The sequence below is a fragment of the Notolepis coatsorum genome (genome assembly GCF_963971535.1).
Source record: "Notolepis coatsorum genome assembly, chromosome: 2".
Lineage (NCBI taxonomy): Eukaryota > Metazoa > Chordata > Actinopteri > Aulopiformes > Paralepididae > Notolepis > Notolepis coatsorum.
The window spans coordinates 46,121,534-46,144,471 of record NC_140166.1 but is presented as its reverse complement, the minus strand read 5'-3'; the positions used below and the strand labels follow the sequence as shown (position 1 = coordinate 46,144,471).

The window sequence follows — 22,938 nt, the reverse complement described above, 5'->3', positions numbered from 1 at the left end:
TCCTTGAATCTGTGGAAGAAACTAGTCTGGTGGTTGGTGGCTGTAGAAACACACAACATTTTACATTATTAATTTCCTTCCCTGTGCCTCGCTATCCCCACACTCAAGAGTAACACACTTTTACAAATTGGAGCAGTACATTAGATAGGCAGTATTCTTGACTCCAAAAAGCCTAGCTAATTAAAGCCAATGAATTGCTTTTGTCCCCTTTGTGACATCACAATGAGCAATAACTCCTATAACAATAACATTGTTTAGGCTTGTTGATGTGAAAATGTCAAACCCTGGTCAAACGGTACCAATGACACCCCCCAGTGTTTAAAGGTCCCATGCATTATAAATGGCCTTTTCCAGTGTTTAGCATTGTTTCCTAGCAATGGGGGATTGATTATATCAATGTGGTCTGTGTCGTTAATTATCATATTGACTCATCAGTCTAGTCTCGAGTTCACGAGATCTTCCCTCACTCAACTAAGCTGTTCTGATTTGACGGTATTGCTGACGTGAATAAGGTACTGATTTGCAGTAACTCTATGGTTGTAGCGCATAGTGTAACCCGACACTTCCTCAAATGGGTTTTGACAGAGAGGCAGAGAACGAGCGAGGGAGAGAGAGAGAGAGAGAGAGAGAGAGAGAGAAAGAGAGAGATAGAGAGAGGGAGAGAGAGGGACCGCGCGGTCCCCGCACGCAGGAGTGTGTGTAAAAATGTGTGTGCGTGCGCCGCGGGGATGGGTCTTCTCTCACACACACACGGAGCATTTACACAGGTTGTGTGTAAATGCTCCGTGTCCCTCTCTCTCTCTCTCTCTCTCTCTCTTTCTCTCTCTCTCTCTCTCTCTCTCTCTCTCTCTCTCTCTCTCTCTATCTCTATCTCTCTCTCCCTCTCTATCTCTCTCTCTCCCTCGCAGTCGGGAGCACTAGCTTATCACTGTCAAAATATCTTTGCGCATGCTCCCACGCGCATGCCCGTATTCCGATCCGTGCAATAATAATCACAGAGGTATATATTGTCATTTGAAACAAGTTACCAATGCATTGTCCGCGCGGCGAAATTAATTAGTCTCCCCCTCAATCTCTCTCTATCTCTCTCTGTGCCAGTCGCAGACTGTGTGGGTGACTGTCACTCAAAGCGCGTATGGGCGGAGCCCATCCAATAACAGCCTGAATTCCAAAGGGAGAAAAATTATGCTTTTGAGTACTTGATTAGAAATATAAAACAATTAATTATTTTGAAAAAAACCTTACAGATGTGTTCCATAGACTCACAGGAATTGTGTAAAGTTGCCCAAATAGTGCAAGGAATAGCAATGCATGTCCCCTTTAAATAACAATTCAGACTGCTGCCGAATCCATGCAAAGACTAGGCAAAACCCCATTTTCTATATGTACCCCTTCAAATCAGACAGAAGACGTTGACAGAGCAAACCTACCTCTTGTCTGAAGGCCTTCCTGAAGCCGGTCATGGGAGTGGGGGAGAAGGCTCTCCCTGCAACGCAGCTCACGACCACAGGCAAACCTCCGCTACAGGTCACGTTGGACTTCACCAGCGTGGCCTGGCCCAGTTTGCAGCTGGACAGGTGGGCCTCGTTACCCGTGCAGTTGACAGAGTAGTCCCAGTACGTGGGCTTTCTCCTGCGAGCGAACATCCTGGAGACAGGAGGGCGAGAGAGACACGAGGATGAACCAATGAGGATGTCACGCGACGAACCCTTCAGACGAAGAACCATTAAAGGGATTTTCTATGTAACTTTAGAACTTGTCAGCAGGGTTGCCTCTTAAAGGGATATTTCATTTTAGTAGAACTAAACAACAAAAATCTGCAGACTTACCTCTATATCTAAAGTCATCTACAGGTAAACTAGTGACCACTGCTGTCCCTGTGTGTCGTCAACGCCACCACCAGACTCCTCATTCACTTCCATTCATTTTCATCTAAATATCATACTTCTGAAGTATAAACAAACTATACAGCAATATAATTATATGTAAAATATTCTTTCAGTTGGGGCGGCTAGGTGGTGTAGTGGGCAAGGCGCTCACCACCAATGCAGGAGACACTGGGTTCGAGCCCAGCTCTCCGCATTGCTATCAGCTTGGCTGGTCGTTCATACTAACACAATTGGCAGTGTTAGGGGTGGGAAAGCTGGTGGGTGGGTCCTGGTCGTTGTAAAATAGCGACTCCTACAGTTCGGTCAGGGCGCCTGCTCAGCGAGGATAGGATCTAAGGGGGGTAGTGTGATCCTTCCACACGTTACACTCTCCCAGTGAGAGTCCGCGATGCCAGGTGAAAAGAAGCGGTTGATTGGCGAGACGTGTGTCGGAGGAAGCACGTGATAGCCTCCACTCTTCCAGACCGACTGTGGGGGGTAGGTGCGCAGCGACCAGGAAGGGGATTGGGAATTGGCATAACGACTAACATTGGGATGGGAGAAAAACGGAGGAAAAAGGAGGGGGAAAAAGATTAAAAAAAATTAAAATAAAAAAAATATATATTCGTTCAGTGTCAACGGTACTTGTTTTTATTTTTTTTAGCTAATGTTGCTATTTTCAAATAGTCAGTCAAGTAATTTGACTGCCGCTATATGAATGCGATCCATTCAGAATGTTTATAATCTTTCTCCCAGCCAGGCAGCACATAACAAGGTAACCACTCTCCAAACATCCCATTCAAGGACACACAGCACACTCAAACCTACAACACATTTACAGAATGTGCTTTTATTTTTCAAAGGTAATAAATCTGTAAAGACTAGGGATGTTCGGTATTGGCTTTTTTACCGATATCCGATATACCGATATTGTCCAACTCTTAATTTCCGAAATACCGATATCAACCGATACCGATATATGCAGGGTTTCTCACCCAAAAAAACTTAATAATTTCATGTAATTAACATTACATATCTCTTGTTGTGTAATTAACACAACATTATGCATACTTTTGACAATAAATAAAATAAGAATTTGTTCTTACTTGCTTGTCTAGGTAAATAAAGGTTACATACATGTAAACAAAAAATTATTATCTTTTTTAATCGATACCGATAAAAAAATCAATACCGATTACTAGGACATCCCTAGTAAAGACATATCAAATGCCAAAACAAACGGGTACCTTTGACTCAGAAGAGTGAGTCAAGAATATAGGTGAGTTTTGAGTTTAGATAGCTGAAAATGGACAAACTCTACTAAAGTCAAATATCCCTTTAAGTCCATTATAACATTTTCTGGACAGCCCATGGACTTTGCGGTTCACGTGGAGTTTGAATGTGATGGATCACCCAAATGTCCATAACACTCCCAACCTTCCAACTTTAGGTAATTTGTCTTGAATACATCTGAAAACGTACATCTGACGCATATCGTAGGCTACTTAGTCTGAAGGATTAATGTGTTATTTACTGTATCACACTGACCAGCTGTAGGGATCTGAAGCTGATCTTTATCAAGGGCAAGACAAATGACGATACTATATATTTTTTTCTATTGAATGAATAGGTTAGTACGAGGACATATGGATAGTTGAACACATCAGGGATGAAACCACATGGGGTTAATTGTCGTCTTTCTGGTCGACTGGGTTGCTAATCTCTTCCTCTCCATTTTGTAATGAGCCTATATTGTGCTTAATGAGCCTTACTTGTAGAACGGTATGTCCTTCATCCTTCATATCACATGTCTGATGTGTACATGAAAGCAGATTAACCCTTTCACTGCCGCACTACCAAATGGTTAACCCTTTCACTGCGACAATACAGAAGGTTAAAAAGGGGACAAATACCATTTTGGAAAACTGGCAAAAGGAATTTTGCCCTTTGCTAGCAATTCAAAGATACTGTTTGAGAGCTTTGCTATCAAGTCAAGTCAAGTCAAGAGTTTTAATTGTCACGGCATACAGGTATACAATGAAATGCGGCTGGTCTTGCCCGCGACGATGTGCAATACAGTGGTACAACATATAATAGAATCCGATAAAAATACAGTGGTACAACATATTAATAGAATCCAGTAAAAAACAACAGTGCAATAAACAGGTACATGGTGTGCCATCTCGGTATCTGTACATAGTATTTACAGAGCATATAGGACATGCTAGGTAGCTTTAGTAGTGCAATACACTGTTCCTGATGTTATACTAATTTAAAGTGGCCTTTCCTCTGGCCATAAGTGTGCGTATGTGCGGCATGAGTGTTAAAGTGGCTGCTAGTGTGTGAGCGTGCTCAGCGTGCGTGTCGTGTATGTGCTTGTGTGTGCTTGTGTGTGGATAGTTCAGTTTCTGTGTCTCTCAATGTTCATTGTTCAAGGCTCTGATGGCCTGGGGGAAGAAGCTTAGCCTCTCCGTCCTAGTAGCTGGGGTTCGCAGGCGTCTGCCTGACCTCAGCAGCTGGAACAGGCTGTTATTGGGGTGGTGGGGGTCTTTCATTATCCTGCAGGCTCTGGATTTGCACCTCTTGTTGTATAGAGCCTGCAGGGGAGGTAGCGCAATACCCGTGGTACGCTCGGCTGAGCGCACCACTCTCTGTAGGGCCTTCTTGTCCTGTGCCGTGCTGTTCCCATACCAGGCAGTGATGTTTCCGGTCAAGATGCTCTCTACAGCTCCTGAGTAGAAGGACTGGAGTATCTTCCCCGATACTCTGAACTTCCTTAACTGTCTCAGGTGGTAGAGGCGCTGCTTCGCTTTCTTTACTACTGTGTCTATGTGTGTTGACCATGTCAGATCCTCTGAGATGTGGACCCCCAGGTACTTGAAGCTGCTCACCCTGTCCACGGTAGCCCCGTTAATCATCAGTGGTGTGTGTGTCTCCTGCTGTCCTCTCCTATAATCCACATCCATATGCAAATAATGCCATACAGGGCGGTAAGTGTTTAACGTGAGAGCAATGGCGGGCGGTCGGGGGGAAACTTTAACATCACGTCACCCAGCAAAAAAGAAAAAACACAATTACACATTTGCCCTGACGTTGTGGTTTGTTTTCCCTTTTAAAAAATCAACAAAAGTGGTTTTCTTCTTCAAATTAAAACATACCACACACATCACAGAGAACCACAGGGTGACCCGCATTCATGAGGACGTTTAATATAAACCGTTACGGTCTCAAAATTACTCCGAATTAAAAGCCAGTCTGGAGGGCACAGACGCATCTGAGCAGAGGTAAAATCCGGATCAGGGGAGCGCTGCAGCAGAGCGCCGTGTGGAAGAGCGCCGTGTGGCAGAGCGCCGTGTGGCAGAGCGCCGTGTGGCAGAGCGCCGTGTGGCAGACGCCGTGTGGCAGAGCCAGGACAGCAGCCTGTAAAAACAGAGGCTGCACGCTTTCACCAGGGTTAACCCTTTCACTACCACACTACCGTTTTATTTATTTTTTTTATTTATTGACAAAAACAGATGACAGATCATTGTGCATTGTCAGGGACATGGCCGTAGCCAGCTATGAGGTCACCGAGGTCCGGACCTCGGTAACTATTTGCTAGTGGGCCGTTTGGTCAACGACCGGGGCCGGCCCAATAATCACATCTCTTACTAAGCCCCTCCCCCACTAGGCTGGGAACAGCGGCCCATTATGCGTGCTGCGGCCCAATCACATCTCTTAATAAGCCCCCCCCCCCCCCCAATAGGCTGGGAACAGCGGTCCATTATGCGTGCTGCGGCCCAATCACATCTCTTAATAAGTTTCCCCCTCTCTCACCTGTTTCTCGTGTTAGAAGAACAGATGCGGAAACAGGAAAAATGGAGAAACAGAACATGGAGAAATTGCCGGCGGAAAAAATCTGAAAACTAGAGGTGGTCGTGGATGCTGACAAATATAATAAAATAACAGACATGTTTGCTGCTTCAACGTCGTCATCCACAATAATACTAGTGCAGCAACAAGTTCAACACAGCCTCAGGTAGCCAGCCAGGCAGAAGGGCAGAGGAGGGACGGTGAGCTGGAGGAACAATGAGGTAGTTTGTGTGTGCCATCTCTCTCTGCCATGGTGATGTCGATAATAATATTAATTATAACGTTATTTGGTGAGCATCGCGTTGGCTAAAATAAGCCCAGGGCCCCGTTCCTCGTACCTGGATAACTGAGTTAGCCGGATAACTTTCGGGTAATTCTGACTTAAGCCGGACTTTCCGATTCCCCGTACGTGGATTTTCCAAATCACCATGACAACAGATCCAAAAGTTTGAGCCTGGTCGAAAGCAGAGTTTAAGTTCAAGTTAGCCTGAACCATCGCCACGCCCCCGCAAAAAAGTGACAGCCCGTTTCCTGAAATTATTCCCACAGTCTACGATCTGCATTATACCATTCTGAATTACGTTTTTGTGCTCCATTCTTCCAGAGGGGGCTTTTGAAATGTAAAATAGACCCAAAATGCTGATACTAAATTCACTTTGTCCTAAATAATGCACGTTATATATACCGTGGCGCTCGCTCGGTGCGATGTACACATTATGACGTGGTTATTTTAATTGTAACTGGGATTAAGATGTCTGATGAGATGCGCTGTTTGACGGATTTGAGAAATTGAATGAGCCGTTGACGTCACATTAATGAATGAGGATAAAGAAATAAAACTTCATTCAAAATAAAGAATATTCTAAACACGGGTCTCTCGTTCATTAATGTATAAACAATGAATTTATCCCATCTGGTCCAGTGGCGCAGCGGTAGTGCTCAAGCCTGCCAACCCAGCGACCGGTGTTCAAAACCCCGTGTTTCCAATATAATTTTTTTGAATATAATATTAATGATTATACGCCAAAGTAGCCTGGTTTTAAGTTAAAATATTATAAATCTACATGCATTGAGGATGTCATTCTTTATATAGCTCTCAACGTGCACCAAATTGAATTATTCCTATATTGCAAAAAGAAGGAAAAGACTAGGGTCTCGAACCCCGGTCGTCTGCGTGAAAGTCAAAAGAACAACCCGTTAGACCACATTGGAGATAAGTTAAAGATCGACTATACATCAATCAATGGGTAAGAGAGCCGTATCGTAATTCTATATAACAGTTTAACTAATTATTTTCGCTAGCAAGATCTCATTTGATTATTCAATCCAGCAGGCAAGTTTAAAGAAATATAATCTGATTGATTGAGGTAATGAGGGACTTAGAATTAGCCTATAGATAACGCATTTAACTTGTCGGCGAGGCGATTGAGCCGTATTGCAATCTGTCAATAAAGTCTTAAATCAATTAATCAATCAATGCCGTTAGAGAATCAGGATCTCTGCCATCGATACGTGCTGGCTTTTCACCTAAAGCGGCCGCGCGCACTTAGCCTGAGTCTCAAGTCTGAATCGAGTTAACGAGACTGAATCCACCTTCGAGGAACAGGAAAATCCCGGCTTCGAACATCGGGTTAACTGAATCTGGATAATGACATCTTGATCGACTTAGTTGAACCAGGTACGAGAAACAGGGCCCAGGTTACTGTCAGTGACCGTCACATCTAAGCTGATCAGCACTTCTAATGAGCCGCTGCCCCCTAGTGGCCGGCTGTAACAAACAAGCACACCATTGATTTAATTGCCATATAACTCGCATACAAAGATCTAACTTACTCCTCTCTGAGCATGAATATAAAACAAACAGGTGATAACTGTGTAAACCTTATGCAATATTCATCATTGATATTTGGATACTTGAAATCTGTATGAACTGAGTAGTTAGTACCAAATTAATGAATGAATGAAGTTAGTATAAAATGGAACAGCTCCATGCATTAATTGAATAAACAACTATTTGCTCATTACCAGTATGGTATTGTTTAAATTGTACAGCTTTTTGCACATATTTGTCAGGGAATTCCAACAATTCTGGACCTGAATGTACCAGTTCATTGTAATCATCTCTTTCTCTCCTTAATGTCTAGTCAAGCCAGAAATGGACCTCCCTAATTTCTAAACCCTGGCTGGGTGGTGTCCGACCGATTATAGTGGGCCGGTCTGGGCCAAAAAAAGAAATGGACCTCCCTAATTTCTAAACCCTGGCTACGGCCCTGGTCAGGGATAGAACGAAAAGTCCAAGACTTATTTCCAAGTTCAAGTGGCGCATTGGCGTCTGTTTGAAGTGCATTGAGCATTCTTAGTGAATAGTCTAAAGTGCATTAATAGTAGTAATCATGTTTCATAAAGAAAATGCATTAAGAGCATTAATCATGGTTCATTGTTGCATTAAAAGCAATAATTATTTTTCAACAATAAAGTGCATAGAGACAATAATCATGGTTCAACAGAGCTTCCGCACATATACAGTCTGTTAACCTTCTGTAGTGTGGTAGTGAAAGGTTAACCTTCTGTAGTGTGGTAGTGAAAGGTTAACCTTCTGTAGTGTGGTAGTGAAAGGTTAACCTTCTGTAGTGTGGTAGTGAAAGGTTAACCGTCTGTAGTGTGGTAGTGAAAGGTTAACCGTCTGTAGTGTGGTAGTGAAAGGTTAACGTTCTGTAGTGTGGTAGTGAAAGGTTAACCTTCTGTAGTGTGGTAGTGAAAGGTTAACCTTCTGTAGTGTGGTAGTGAAAGGTTAACCTTCTGTAGTGTGGTAGAGAAAGGTTAACCGTCTGTAGTGTGGTAGTGAAAGGTTAACCTTCTGTAGTGTGGTAGTGAAAGGATAACCTTCTGTAGTGTGGTAGTGAAAGGTTAACCTTCTGTAGTGTGGTAGTGAAAGGTTAACGTTCTGTAGTGTGGTAGTGAAAGGTTAACCTTCTGTAGTGTGGTAGAGAAAGGTTAACCGTCTGTAGTGTGGTAGTGAAAGGTTAACCGTCTGTAGTGTGGTAGTGAAAGGTTAACCTTCTGTAGTGTGGTAGTGAAAGGTTAACCTTCTGTAGTGTGGTAGTGAAAGGTTAACCTTCTGTAGTGTGGTAGAGAAAGGTTAACCGTCTGTAGTGTGGTAGTGAAAGGTTAACCTTCTGTAGTGTGGTAGTGAAAGGTTAACCGTCTGTAGTGTGGTAGTGAAAGGTTAACCGTCTGTAGTGGGGTAGTGAAAGGTTAACCTTCTGTAGTGTGGTAGTGAAAGGTTAACCGTCTGTAGTGTGGTAGTGAAAGGTTAACCTTCTGTAGTGTGGTAGTGAAAGGTTAACCGTCTGTAGTGTGGTAGTGAAAGGTTAACCTTCTGTAGTGTGGTAGTGAAAGGTTAACCTTCTGTAGTGTGGTAGTGAAAGGTTAACCTTCTGTAGTGTGGTAGTGAAAGGTTAACCTTCTGTAGTGTGGTAGTGAAAGGTTAACCTTCTGTAGTGTGGTAGTGAAAGGGTTAACCGTCTGTAGTGTGGTAGTGAAAGGTTAACCTTCTGTAGTGTGGTAGTGAAAGGTTAACCTTCCGTAGTGTGGTAGTGAAAGGTTAACCGTCTGTAGTGTGGTAGTGAAAGGTTACCCTTCTTGTATTTTATTTTTTTATAATTTTTTAAACAAACATATAAACAAACATGACAACACACGATAAGATATACAAGCATTAATTGTCAGGGCACATCCAATGAGTTCACATTTTAGTTAGTTGTCTTATATAAGATATACCCCTAATACCTGTTATCTAAAAAAAACTACACACATATGCTCAGCTCGAACCCCCCCCTCCCGGACCCCACCTTGAGAAGTACCTCCACTATCCCTCGCACCTAACCAGACACTACCATTATAAGCTAGCTTTTATTCTCTCCACCACTTCTAACCACATTGACATTTTGGATTCATTGAGACCCAGAATTCTTGCTGTAGATATTTCATGGTAAATTACATCGAGATATGTAAGAAACCAAACTTTACGGCAAATTTTTTCCGGTTGAAACCAGCGTGATGCGATCAGCTTTTTGGCTACTGTGATACCCGATAAAACCAATCTCTTTAGCTGTGGATTCACTGCAAACTCAAAAACATCATTCAATAGTAATACCGAGGGGTGTACAGGTATATTCCAAGATACGAGTTTTGATATTTGTTGGGTCACATCTTTCCAGAATGCCTTAACTGGTGAGCAGTCCCAATACATGTGCATAAATGTCCCTTCGTCCCCATTTGTACATTGGGTGCATTTGGAATCTTGTTTAAGCCCCATTCGGCACAGTCTTATAGGAGTCAAGTATGTCCTGTGAATATAGTTAAGATTGATTTGTTGATGATCCGGGTTCCTTGATGTAAGTCGGACATTTGCCCAGGCTCCTTGCCAATCAAAGTCATTTTCCAGGTCTGGTATATCCCTCCTCCAGACAGAGTCAAGTTGGAGGGTTTCATACGAGGACGTTAGTAATTGATGATAAAATTCTGAAACAAAACCTCTCTATGTCTCTCTTGCGTAGAATAATTTGTGGTATCTGTGGTGTTCAATTGGTCTGTCTAATGGAACACCGTGAGACTTCAAACATAGCTCTAACTGTTTGTGAAAAAGCCATGTGGACTTGGTGAGATTAAATTTTTTGCGTATTTCTTTATCACTACAAAAACCCTGTTTGTTAAAAACATCCCCTAATGAGTGTATGCCTTGCTCTTCCCATATAGGGAATCTTATAGGTCGTTTTCCAATTAAGAGTGCATTGTTATTGAATAAGGGAGTATGATTGTGCCATTTTTGTGGGTTAGGATTTTTTTTTTGTGATTCACGCCATATCCGGATCGCATGAGTAATTATGGGGCCAAATTTTCGTTCACAGTGCTTGATTGGTAGTTTAGTTTAGTGTATGCTATGTCCTTCAGTCTATGTGGGGCTACTATGTTTTCTTCTATTTTTCTCCAGGATGCTAATGCTTGGGAGTCAAACCATGTTGTCAATGGACTTAATGTGTATGCCTTAAAATATAGGAAAAGAAAGTGTAGTGTGGTAGTGAAAGGTTAACCGTCTGTAGTGTGGTAGTGAAAGGTTAACCGTCTGTAGTGTGGTAGTGAAAGGTTAACCTTCTGTAGTGTGGTAGTGAAATGTTAACCTTCTGTAGTGTGGTAGTGAAAGGTTAACCGTCTGTAGTGTGGTAGTGAAAGGTTAACCGTCTGTAGTGTGGTAGTGAAAGGTTAACCGTCTGTAGTGTGGTAGTGAAAGGTTAACCTTCTGTAGTGTGGTAGTGAAATGTTAACCTTCTGTAGTGTGGTAGTGAAAGGTTAACCTTCTGTAGTGTGGTAGTGAAAGGTTAACCGTCTGTAGTGTGGTAGTGAAAAGGTTACCCTTCTGTAGTGTGGTAGTGAAAGGTTAACCTGCTGTAGTGTGGTAGTGAAAGGTTGACCTTCTGTAGTGTGGTAGTGAAAAGATTAACCGTCTGTAGTGTGGTAGTGAAAGGTTAACCTTCTGTAGTGTGGTAGTGAACGGGTTAACCGTCTGTAGTGTGGTATAAGGTTGACCTTCTGTAGTGTGGTAGTGAAAGGTTGACCTTCTGTAGTGTGGTAGTGAACAGATTAACCTTCTGTAGTGCGGTAGTGAAAGGTTAACCTTCTGTAGTGTGGTAGTGAACGGGTTAACCGTCTGTAGTGTGGTAGTGAAAGGTTGACCTTCTGTAGTGTGGTAGTGAAAAGATTAACCTTCTGTAGTGTGGTAGTGAAAAGATTAACCGTCTGTAGTGTGGTAGTGAAAGGTTAACCTTCTGTAGTGTGGTAGTGAACGGGTTAACCGTCTGTAGTGTGGTAGTGAAAGGGTTAACCTGCTGTAGTGTGGTAGTGAACAGATTAACCTTCTGTAGTGTGGTAGTGAAAGGTTAACCTTCTGTAGTGTGGTAGTGAAAGGTTAACCTTCTGTAGTGTGGTAGTGAAAGGTTAACCTTCTGTAGTGTGGTAGTGAAAGGTTAACCTTCTGTAGTGTGGTAGTGAACGGGTTAACCGTCTGTAGTGTGGTAGTGAAAGGTTGATCTTCTGTAGTGTGGTAGTGAAAAGATTAACCTTCTGTAGTGTGGTAGTGAAATGTTAACCTTCTGTAGTGTGGTAGTGAAAGGTTAACCTTCTGTAGTGTGGTAGTGAAAGGTTAACCTTCTGTAGTGTGGTAGTGAAAGGTTAACCTTCTGTAGTGTGGTAGTGAAAAGATTAACCTTCTGTGGTGTGGTAGTGAAAAGATGAACCGTCTGTAGTGTGGTAGTGAAAGGTTAACCTTCTGTAGTGTGGTAGTGAAAGGTTAACCTTCTGTAGTGTGGTAGTGAAAAGATTAACCGTCTGTAGTGTGGTAGTGAAAGGTTAACCTTCTGTAGTGTGGTAGTGAAAGGTTAACCTTCTGTAGTGTGGTAGTGAAAGGTTAACCTTCTATAGTGTGGTAGTGAGAGGTTAACCGTCTGTAGTGTGGTAGTGAAAGGTTAACCTTCTGTAGTGTGGTAGTGAAAGGTTAACCTTCTGTAGTGTGGTAGTGAACAGATTAACCTTCTGTAGTGTGGTAGTGAACGGGTTAAAGCGGGAGCAGCCAGACACGTGGATGGAAAGTGGAGGGACGTGCTCTTACTGTGGTTACCTAAGCGGAGGAAGCGGAGGTACATGCAGCAGACGGTACATGCAGAGGGTTGACTGCAGCGGTGGAAGTATTATGGTTTTGCCGTTACTGGCCCACAGGACTCCTGAATAAGATCATCAACCTCACCGGTGGCTATCCCAGGCTACCGCGTTTACGCATGCTCTGAGGAATGTGCCGCTCTTAACCCTTTCACTGCCACACGACAGAAGGTTAACCCTTTACTATCACACTGGTAGTAAAGGGTTAACCTTCTGTCGCATGGCAGTGAAAGGGTTAACCTGCTGTCGTGTGGCAGTGAAAGGGTTAACCTTCTGTGTATTGTCGCAGTGAAAGGGTTAACCGCTTGGTAGGGCGGCAGTGAAAGGGTTAAGATCTACAAAAGGGGGGAGATTTCAAGCAAATAAAATAAAAAGCAACACGAAGCAGCTGAGCCACACATGGCAGGCATCTGTTTAAATCACACACGGACCGGTATCCATCCGTATTTTTAGAAAATATGTTCTTCTAACAATAAGTAATGATTAGTAGAGGTTGTAGATTTGGGTCATCGTGACCCTGATAGGTTGGAATAATACATTCTTTAAGTTTTAGTGGTGGTTTGAGTAATGCAACACACATGTCCACTATGGGAGGGACCTGTAGGGGTTAAACGACAAGGGGCTACTACTTTCACCAATCTTGATTGACACGAGGTATGTGGCTTATGCTGCGTTCATTTATGGTCGGAGGTAGGAAGTTGGAAGTGGAACAGGCGTCGTATCCGACCTAAACGCATCCGAGTTACAAAAGTCCAAGAAACATGGATGCTCACACAGAACCTTTTTGGCAATTATTTCTCACAATTTGTCTTGCATTGAACCACAACTCACAAGAAGACAGTTTACAATGACATATAGCTAATATATTCAAGTTATATTTGAACACAGCATTATCACTGGCAAGAGCTCCTCTTGCTGTCCAAGCTGAACAGGTCCTGACATTATTAGAGGATTAATTGTCATCAAGCCCTGCTCAATGACCGACTGCTATAGCCCAGTAAAGATTAGTCTAACGGCCGTTGGGCCAGGGCATCTAAGCAGCTAAACCCAACGGTATCAAAGGTGTCATCCAAAAAGGTGTGAAAGGTGTCACCCAAAAAGGTGTCAAAGGTGTCATCCAAAAAGGTGTCACCCAAGTGTCAAAATTAGATTTTTTTTTCTGACATCGGGTATTAGACCATGTTGTTCCAACGTTAGTTAACCCTTTCACTGCCACACTAACCTTCTGTAGTGTGGCAGTGAAAGGGTTAACCTCCTGTGTATCATCGCAGTGAAAGGGTTAACCGTTTGGTAGGGCGGCAGTGAAAGGGTTTTTAAAGTGCAGTAACGGGAGAAGTCGATGAGGATATTCAAACGGGATACCCAGTTAAACACACTCCTCCTTCCTATTAGGGATGCACCGAAAATTCGGCTACCGAAAATTATCGGCCGAAAATGGTTAAAAAGGCTCTTTCGGCTTTCGGCCGAAAGGGTTTTAGCACCGAAAATATATGACCGAAAGTCAAATAACGTGTTGTTGTGATGACGTCATCAAAACGCGACTACAGACATACCGGTAGCATGCGCAACATGTAATGTGAGCAGCTTGGCAGCTCTTCCTGCATTCTACAGCCTGTGATAACTAACTCCTCTTGGGAGTAGGGATGCCCCCCGAAAGCCGGTTCTAAACTAAATTAGAAAAAACCGGAGTATTGATCAGCTCCGACGTTAACGGTACTGCTATCAGTAGTCTAGGAGCGGATTAGCTACGGAGCTAACAGTGTACCATCCATCTGCGACGCAACGGTGGCAGCAACAGTGGACACTGAGTAATGTTAACGTTATGACGAGTTCATACTACACTACACATATGAACTCGACATAACGTTAACGTTACTCCGTTTAAATGAAGTGTTTAATTAGCAGCAATCTGTTGTTGAAAATGTATTATCGTTAAACCGGAAATGGAAATGCGAGGACAGGAAGTCGTCATCAATCGTTGTAGTCTTTTAGTCTTAACAGTCTGGAATTAATGTATGCATTCAAAAGTGCTGAATAATGTTTTATGGGCCCATAATAGTGATTATTAATATTATTTAAGTTAAGTTTAGCCATAATCATGTCTTTTGCCATAATCAGGTAGCTAAAAAAATATATATATATGTATTTATATTAATCATTTTCGGCCTTTCGGCATTCGGTTTTCGGCCAACTGTTTCCTATTTTCGGTATCGGTTTCGGCCAAGAATTTCCCATTCGGTGCATCCCTACTTCCTATAAGCAGCGTCTTCAAAGGCTCTGGGAAAGTTTCCCTGTGTCTTGATTTACATAGGAGTCGACGGAAAGGCCAACTACTGGTGTCGAGCTGGACAAGATATGCCTCCTAAAGTGTGTAAACGGAAGTACAGGAAGTACAGGCTACAGGCTTTCCGGTTTCGACAAAACAATTATAGAAACGTGTGAAGTGCACAATATTTCCTGGTTTAAGCCACTGCAACGGCTTTGCCTGAAGAATTTACTACATGACCGGGACGTTCTAGCTCGTTTGCCGACAGGATTCGCGAAAAGTTTGGTCCGTTCGGAGGCAGCTTCCAGGGGAAGTACATACACCGGAAATTCTACCCCATACACACTTTCGGCTGTAGTTCTTTACCAGGCTTTATCTCACGGAGGAGATTAAACTGGGAACGAGGCTAGTGTGGAGCTGTAACACGGCGGCGGCCTGGTGCGTGCTCGCCGGGGAGGACGACTGCCGCCGCTGGGTGCCCCGCCCCTACTCACTTGTAGACCCTGGCGTTGTACTTCCTCTCTCCGGGGAAGCCGAACATGCCGCAGATCACCCTGCCGTCTTGTTTGCTCCACTCCGCGTTGCAGATCTGCTTCCACTTGCCGCCGTCCTTCACCTCGACGTAGCCCTCCGTCACGGGGATGCGCTTGCGGTACGCCGAGAGGATGGCCCGGATGCGCACGTCCTCCACTTGAATATTCAGGTTCTGAGAGAGAGAGAGAGAGAGAGAGAGAGAGAGAGAGAGAGAGAGAGAGAGAGAGAGAGAGAGAGAGAGAGAGAGAGAGAGAGAGAGAGAGAGAGAGAAAGAAACACACAAAGTGTCTGACTGTAAACCCTATAGGGAAGAAACGGATCGTTTAACCCTTTCATACAAAAGTCTTTCTCTGATCTGCATCCCCTTAACAATTGTATGTATTGAGCTATACTGTACTGTACCCATTCTGCAATCTGTTAATAAAGTTTTCAATCAATCAATCAATCAATTCACTACCACACTACTACAGACTGTTAACCCTTTCACTACCACACTACAGATGGTTAACCCTTTCACTACCATACTACCTACAGTTAACCCTTTCACTACCACACTACAGACGGTTAACTCTTTCACTACCACACTACCGGCGGTTAACCCTTTCACTACCACACTGCAGACGCTTAACCCTTTCACTACCACACTACAGACGGTTAACCCTTTCACTACCACACTGCAGACGCTTAACCCTTTCACTACCACACTACAGACGGTAACCCTTTCACTACCACACTGCAGAAGGTTAACCCTTTCACTACCACACTGGTAGTGAAAGGGTTAATATTCTGTAGTGTGGTAGTGAAAAGGTTATGGGTCCGCTGAAAACTGCATTTTTACTTCCTTCTTATAAAAATGTACACAGCCTATACAGCCCATCTGTCTGGAATTTGTTTTTTTATTCCCCCTCTCACCTCTCTGTGCACACTGCAAACCACAGCCCCCCCCCCCCCCCCCCCCCTCAACTCACACAAACATGTTTACAATGCGTCCACTTTATCAATCTGTGACGCCCCACGGCCAGGTGCTCTGCAGCCGCTTGGCTGTTTGAACGGCAGCGGTTATCGAGAGATCTCCATGGCAACCCGTGCAGCACATTAATAGTGGGTGTTGCCGGGGGAAAGGGGACAACTAGCACAAACACGGCACTCTGAACACACGTGTGACGGGCGGAGACTAAACAGGTGACCTTTCTTCTCCCTTCCCAATTAATCAATCATACGCAGCTAGAAAGAGACTCGCATACCTCTCTGGGGCTAGAAACAGAACGGCCTAAATCACTGCCGTCGTCAGAGTTTCTCTAAATCCGGATATGCAAAAGCTCTATTATCATTAATTCATAGGCCTACTTATCAAACAGCCAGAGCAGAGAAGGGGCGGGGCATTAAATCTTGTTTGGACTGGACGGGTTCTTTGATAATTATGTATAATCAGATCATTGCTAGTTCAAAGGCAGTATCTGGCTGAGTCAGTAAAGGACTCTGGGACTCCTCTTGGGGATTAAATAAACACTCTCTCTCACTCTCTCCCCCCATAGACCAAACCCACATTCTTGTGCTTACGTGACTGTGCAAGCTACAGGGTGGGAGCTTAGCCTGGTGGGTGGGGAGGGGGGGGGGTCACTTTGCTCTGCCGCAGATGGGCTGGTGCAGACAGACATACTGTATCATCATATACAGTAAAAAAAAAAAAAAGGGAAGATTAAATAATGAAAAGGGAGTGTTTTCCTAAATTGCCATTTGCAAAAAAAACAAGGATGGGCAGATCAGATGCCACCGCAGCCAAAACTCTCAAATCATCAGCTTACTTGTCCTTTTTTCGTTGACTATTTTCTGCCATAGAGATGACCACATTGTGACCATCCTGGGAAAGCGGAGGACGTAAAACTATAAAGGCATTACATCACAGGACATGAATAATGACAGAAGAATGAGGCCACCTGGGTGACCGCCGGATGCGTAGTTGGCCTGGTCTGCAGACGGTAGGTCTGAGACAAATTCAAGCAGATATTACGTCTTAAAGGTGAAGTCAGTTCTATTTTTCTCATGTCTCACATCAGGGGAGGTGGGGGCGGCGTTTGGAAAGGGTTGCTGATCTACAAGCAATTGCCAAACTATAGCTTCGGCCAGGTGTTGAGATTTCTGGCTTTCTTCATCAAGCATTCCGCACCGTAATCTTTGTTGTGGAAAGAAACTCCCCGCCCATTAGTTCTCATTGAAACGCAATTTGTACGTGGGTTGAGTCTAGATGGTCCTCACTATCCAAACTATCGAAAACCGTACAACTAGCCACTTTAATCCGACTTCAACAGCAGAAAGGCTGGATGTGTGTGTGTGTGTGTGTGTGTTACGTGTGTACGTGGAGGAGCAAATAAAACCAGGACATATTATTTTCCTTCCCAGACGCTGACCCTAATAATAAGAGCCTGTGAGACAAACAGTATTCCTGCCAAAATTCTTGCATGTACGTTTTTAACAGTCACTTCTCTGTGCTAATAGCGGAGTCGGAAAATATTGAAACTATTTCTTGGAACTTGTTTTTTTGGGGTGGTTGAGAAACTCAACTTGTTTCTGAGTTGGCTACAGCCCCCCCCCCCCCCCCCCCCCCCCCCTCACCCTCAAACACACACACCCCTCCCCTCCCCATTTCTACTGGGCATTTAAATTTGCCTCAATCTATTTCCTGTTTGGAGGAGTTCAAAAGTCACGTGTCTGTTGTTTACGGGTGCAGAGAGCGGGACAGTGGTTGATTCCAACTGGCTTCTAGGCGGAAGAAGAAAAAATAAAGTTTTCTAACACGTGTCTTGTTTCGACGCACCCCCCCCCCCCCCCCCCCCCCGAAGCTCGGCTGCCGGGGAGGAAGAAGAAGGTGACGCAGATGGAAAAGACATTAGTGGGATGATGAGTCTCGCTGAAAGGAGGTGAAGAGGCCTTAGATCTGTCGCAACCTCCGCTCTAATTCATCGTGAGACGTCGTCGTCCCCCCCCCCCCCTGGAGGAGCCATAGGTGAAGTGGTAGCCAATTCTTTCCATCGTTAGTGCAGGAGCAGCAGTAGGAAGCCACTGGTTGTCGTGTAAAAAATCAATTCCGACCGTTTATGGGAACGCCAAGGAAAACAGTACTCCCACACAGTACACACCGTGGGAGTGAATTTGCATTCTAATGAGAGAGAAAAGTAGTGGTTCGTACGTAGGAACACACCGCGATGCTTATTCTCATCTCGGAGAAAAACCGAGTTCGGACTGTGTCGGAAACGTGTTCCCAGCTGGACTGTGAGATCCCTATAGAGTGGGTCAAAGGAGGTGCTTGGTGCATAGCGGCCTCAAAGCCAGTGATCACTACCAGATGGAGGGGGTTGTGTTGAAAGTGATACATCGGGGAGTCAGACCAGGCTCAACATTGTGAATAAAACATCTCTGCCATCGCGCACACGGCAGGTTTTGATGTCACAAAGTGATTCAGTGCTATCTTGTTAGCAGGCCACAGACATAGCAGCTAACAACTCCGGACGGGGAACAGAGCATGTTGTGAATGAAATCAATTGTGACCGGATTTCACCGTTTCTATCGTGTACTTATGTGGGGGCTTGGCTGACCGATGCTTGCGGAGAACGGAAGACGGAAGGCTAAGATAGAGCGTACCGCGGCCTTTCCGCGCAGCGTCGGGGTGTTTGCCGAGCGATGAGGCAACAGAAATGTTCACGATTTTAAGCCAAGTGTGACTGCGACATAAAGTGTGTCCTTGCCAACATAAATAAAACACAAGGGGCCGTATAACTGTGAAACATATGGTACCACTCGAGGTCCCGACTCTTTTCCAGCTAAATCACCTACAATTCAAGAAGTCATTAGTAACAGCGTTGTGTACAACCGCTTCTATTAAATGTAGCTACGGTCTGAGAGGTCACACACATCATTGGGATAGCTTTGTTTCTCAGTGGCCCCTCCCTGTGTTGTGTTCATAGATCTCTCCTCCTGACCGGCCACATTTGGTAGCGGGTTGTTTTCCACAAAGCCACAAAAACACCAAATTGATGAGTATCTTATTTCCCGAAATAGTGTTTGTGGAAGTGCAGTGAATGTCATGTGCCTAGCGGTGTTGTTTCACCCGCCTCTGCTTCTCGATAGCCATTAAAAGAGCCTTTGTTAATGGAACACGGCAACATTATGGGACTCATGTGCTTACCACCTTCTCCAGAGTCAGACAAGAACATAGATACCAATTTCCTCTCAGTGCGTTCAGTAGAAAGCTATCCAGCTGCAAGCTAGCCTAGTTTAGCACATTATGCCTGGAAGTGGGTAGGGATTAGCTAGCCTAGCTTAAAACTCCAGGAGAGGCGTTTTTGGCCAACAGCTAGGCTTGGCGATCCGTATCCGCTTCCATTCATTTATGCTAAGTGGGGCTAGCTTGCAGCCGGATAGCTTTCTACTGAACGCACAGAGAGGAAATTGGTATCTATCTTCTTGAGCACATTGGGTGCTAACGATGAATGACGAATTATCGCTTGGTTGCCACCACTCTAATCAATGAGAGGACGAGCATATTTGCGAACGCTTAAATTATATCTTAAATTATGGCTATGGGTCTAATACACCCGTCGCTTATCAATGACTTGCTTGCAGTCAACATGTACGAAACGGATAGTTTTTTCATCAGTACATTTCCGTTTTTATACCGTTTTGAATACGAGTATAGTTTTGGAAATTTCTAGAAAGAAAAAAAGATTCTGCAGTAATAGCCATTTACTGGAATACACACAACACGTTGTCATTTTCCGGCTGATTTATGAATAGTTTTCAAATAAACGCTAGATTATCGATAGTATATGTGTACTTATGCACGCTAGAGAAGCAGGCTGAAAAATCGATTATCTATGCCGTGCCTGGCGCTAACGTTACGCACACACTGTACACACACAGGAGACACGTTGTGATCGCTGTGAAAAAAACATCTGATTACCCCAATACTGGTAAAATAAAGTCCTTACCTCAGATAAGATGTTCTGGAAAAAGATTAATCGGAGTTATTTTTTCTGATGCATTCCCATCGACGACATTCCAATGGTGCAATACCACCCGGGAGACGATAGGGGGTGGTATTTGCCCTTTTCGAGCTCAGAGCCATTCCCAATGATAACGTGAGGCTGGATGGATGAAAAATGAATGGATATCGCTAATAAAAGAAATAACGATTAAACAACGAGATTTCTCGTTATTGGCACACAACGCATGACGGCCAACAACGAGATTTCTCGTCGTTGGCACCCAATGTGTTAAGCACATTTCCCATAATGTCGGCGTGTTCCTTTAAAATAGCCTTTGTTTTATAACAAATTGAGAACACATGTTTTTACAAAGGAATTACAAAACCTGAAACTTCATATGAGTGTGTCCTTTATGAAGAGAGAGATAGAGAGAAAAAACTAAGACAAAGATAGAACGGATATTAACCACTGTTTCTTGGCACAAGAGGTCATACCATACGTTATGTGGAATGTAGTATAAATCAAGCACATGTCGAAATCTATATGATCTCTCAGTAGCGTGAAATCACAGCATCTTTGAAGAACACCTCTGCCCCCATTATGAAGTTAATTTTAGAATGTGTACTTGGAGAGGGTAAACATCCGTCTGTATTATGCTATGGGAATGTGGTGCCCTGGGGCGCGGACCGTTACATAGCCACATAAATATCTAGCACTAGTGTACTAGAAACTAATTGAAATAGTTAGAATTCAGTTCAAAGATGTTGGCACAATTGTTTCTCAGTTGCACACAACATGAAGTCAACACAGTGCGTCGTGACAGTGTGGTAAGGTGACCTTTCACCTCAGAGGAACAAATGACTAAATGGAAAGAGAATGGGAGCTATAAACTCTCTCGCCTGGGGTGGCTCCATGGGTACTTATAACTACTTACAAGAGAGACACACAAGTAGAGAGGAGAAGCAAAGTAAAGACTGAGAGAGAAGGGGAGAGAGAGAGAGAGAGAGAGAGAGAGAGAGAGAGAGAGAGAGAGAGAGAGAGAGAGAGAGAGAGAGAGAGAGAGAGAGAGAGAGAGTGTGGGTACTGTGGCTGGCATGATGCCCCTGGGAGATTCCTCTGAACATGAGAAGTGCAAAACTAATGGATGTTAATTAGATTAATGTAGGGTGGGGTCGGGGCCCATAGGTGTGTGTGCGTGTGTGTGTGTGTGTGTGTGTGTTATGACCTTTGAACATCTCCATAGGTAGGAAAGGAGACTTCTGATCCAGACGCATTCGACACACCTCCATTTTGTGTCGCTACAATGCTCCACTACAGCTAACGTTTGCCCCACAAACTCCAGCAGCTAAGAATGTACCTCTTTCACGGGCCTACTCTTTAAAACCGACACGCTTTCATGCTCGGCTGCACCTCATCGAGCGTGGGGGAGATACTTCATAGAGACATCTGACCGGCCTCAGTGTCTACCGTCTACACACACAACACACACAACACACACAACACACACAACGCACACAACGTCTGCATTGATGAACGCTACGAGCCGCTTAACCCGGGAACGGAAACCAGCGCTTGCCAAGAGACACTTTTCATAAACACAGGAATTTCGTAGTGTTGAATTAGGTTGAGGTGGAATGTGAATGCGCGTGACTCGATCGCAGGTCGGCGAACTCGAGAGATCGTTCGGAAATTCTCTCCGCGAGCCCCACTTCTGAGATGTGTAAAGACAAAAGAAAACACAAACAGGAGCAAACCGCTGGTAAATATCCCAGAGGGAGAGAGAACGCAGCGCAGTGGGTGTGTTTACGTCTGGCTGTCCGAGACACAATGCTAAATATATAAGGTGACCGGAATCCATCAAAACTCTGCACACTGCAAAGAAACAATAACTCTTTTGGTCCAACGCACTTACAGCAGACCGGTCTATTTTGTGCCGTTCTATTTAAATGTCGTAGTAGGGGGTCAATTTGGAACACGATCTGGTCAAGTAAAGTATAAGTAAAATTTTTTTTTTTAAATAATATGCCTTTTCTTTCATTACAACGAGGACCGTCGAGAAAGAGAAAGAGGCGCATTCACTGAGGAATCCGTCTTTCTTTAAAACACCAGAGGTCGACGACATGCGAGGCTTCACGTTACACCTGTGTCGTCTCTGTGAACTCATTCCTCCAGCATTTCCTTTGCAGTTGACTGGCTGGCCATTGTCCTAAAGCCCCCACCTGCACCATGGGGTTGAGGGGTTGATGAGGAGGGGGGGGGGGTTGGGGGGGTTGATGGGGGGGGGGGGGGGGGTTGTTTACCAATGGCCCTAGTGTAACCACAGCCTTACAAGCAGATGCCTGTTTTAATCCTAAACCCCTTCCTCCTCATCATCCTAAAACCACTAAACCCACACCGGCATGTCGTCATGTCGTCATGTCGTCATGGCTGCCGTTGCCCACCGAAACCTGCCTGGGTGACTCACCAGACGACCACTTCCAGATGATAAGGGGGGAGCTGTTGTGTGGCCGGCCTGGCAGTGTTTACCCACATGTCCTCTTAGTTCATGGAAAAGCTGAGACATCACACACACACACACACACACACACACACGCACACACACGCACACACACGTGCGCACATGCACACAAACACACGCGCGCACACACACACGCACACACGCGCACACACACGCGCGCACACGCACACACACGCACACACACACACGCGCACACACACGCGCGCA

At 44.4% G+C, this 22,938-nt stretch overlaps 1 protein-coding gene across 1 annotated transcript in view; it reads right to left on the bottom strand.

The window, feature by feature from the left end:
* Positions 1–22,938, bottom strand: part of loxl2b (lysyl oxidase-like 2b) — a 118,337-nt gene that overhangs the window by 65,964 nt on the left and 29,435 nt on the right. The window contains exons 4-5 of the mRNA XM_084307669.1: positions 15,192–15,403; positions 1,431–1,647 (exon numbers count right to left, since the gene is read on the bottom strand). Coding sequence (XP_084163795.1) covers positions 1,431–1,647; positions 15,192–15,403 — 429 coding nt within the window. The remainder of the gene's footprint in view (positions 1–1,430; positions 1,648–15,191; positions 15,404–22,938) is intronic.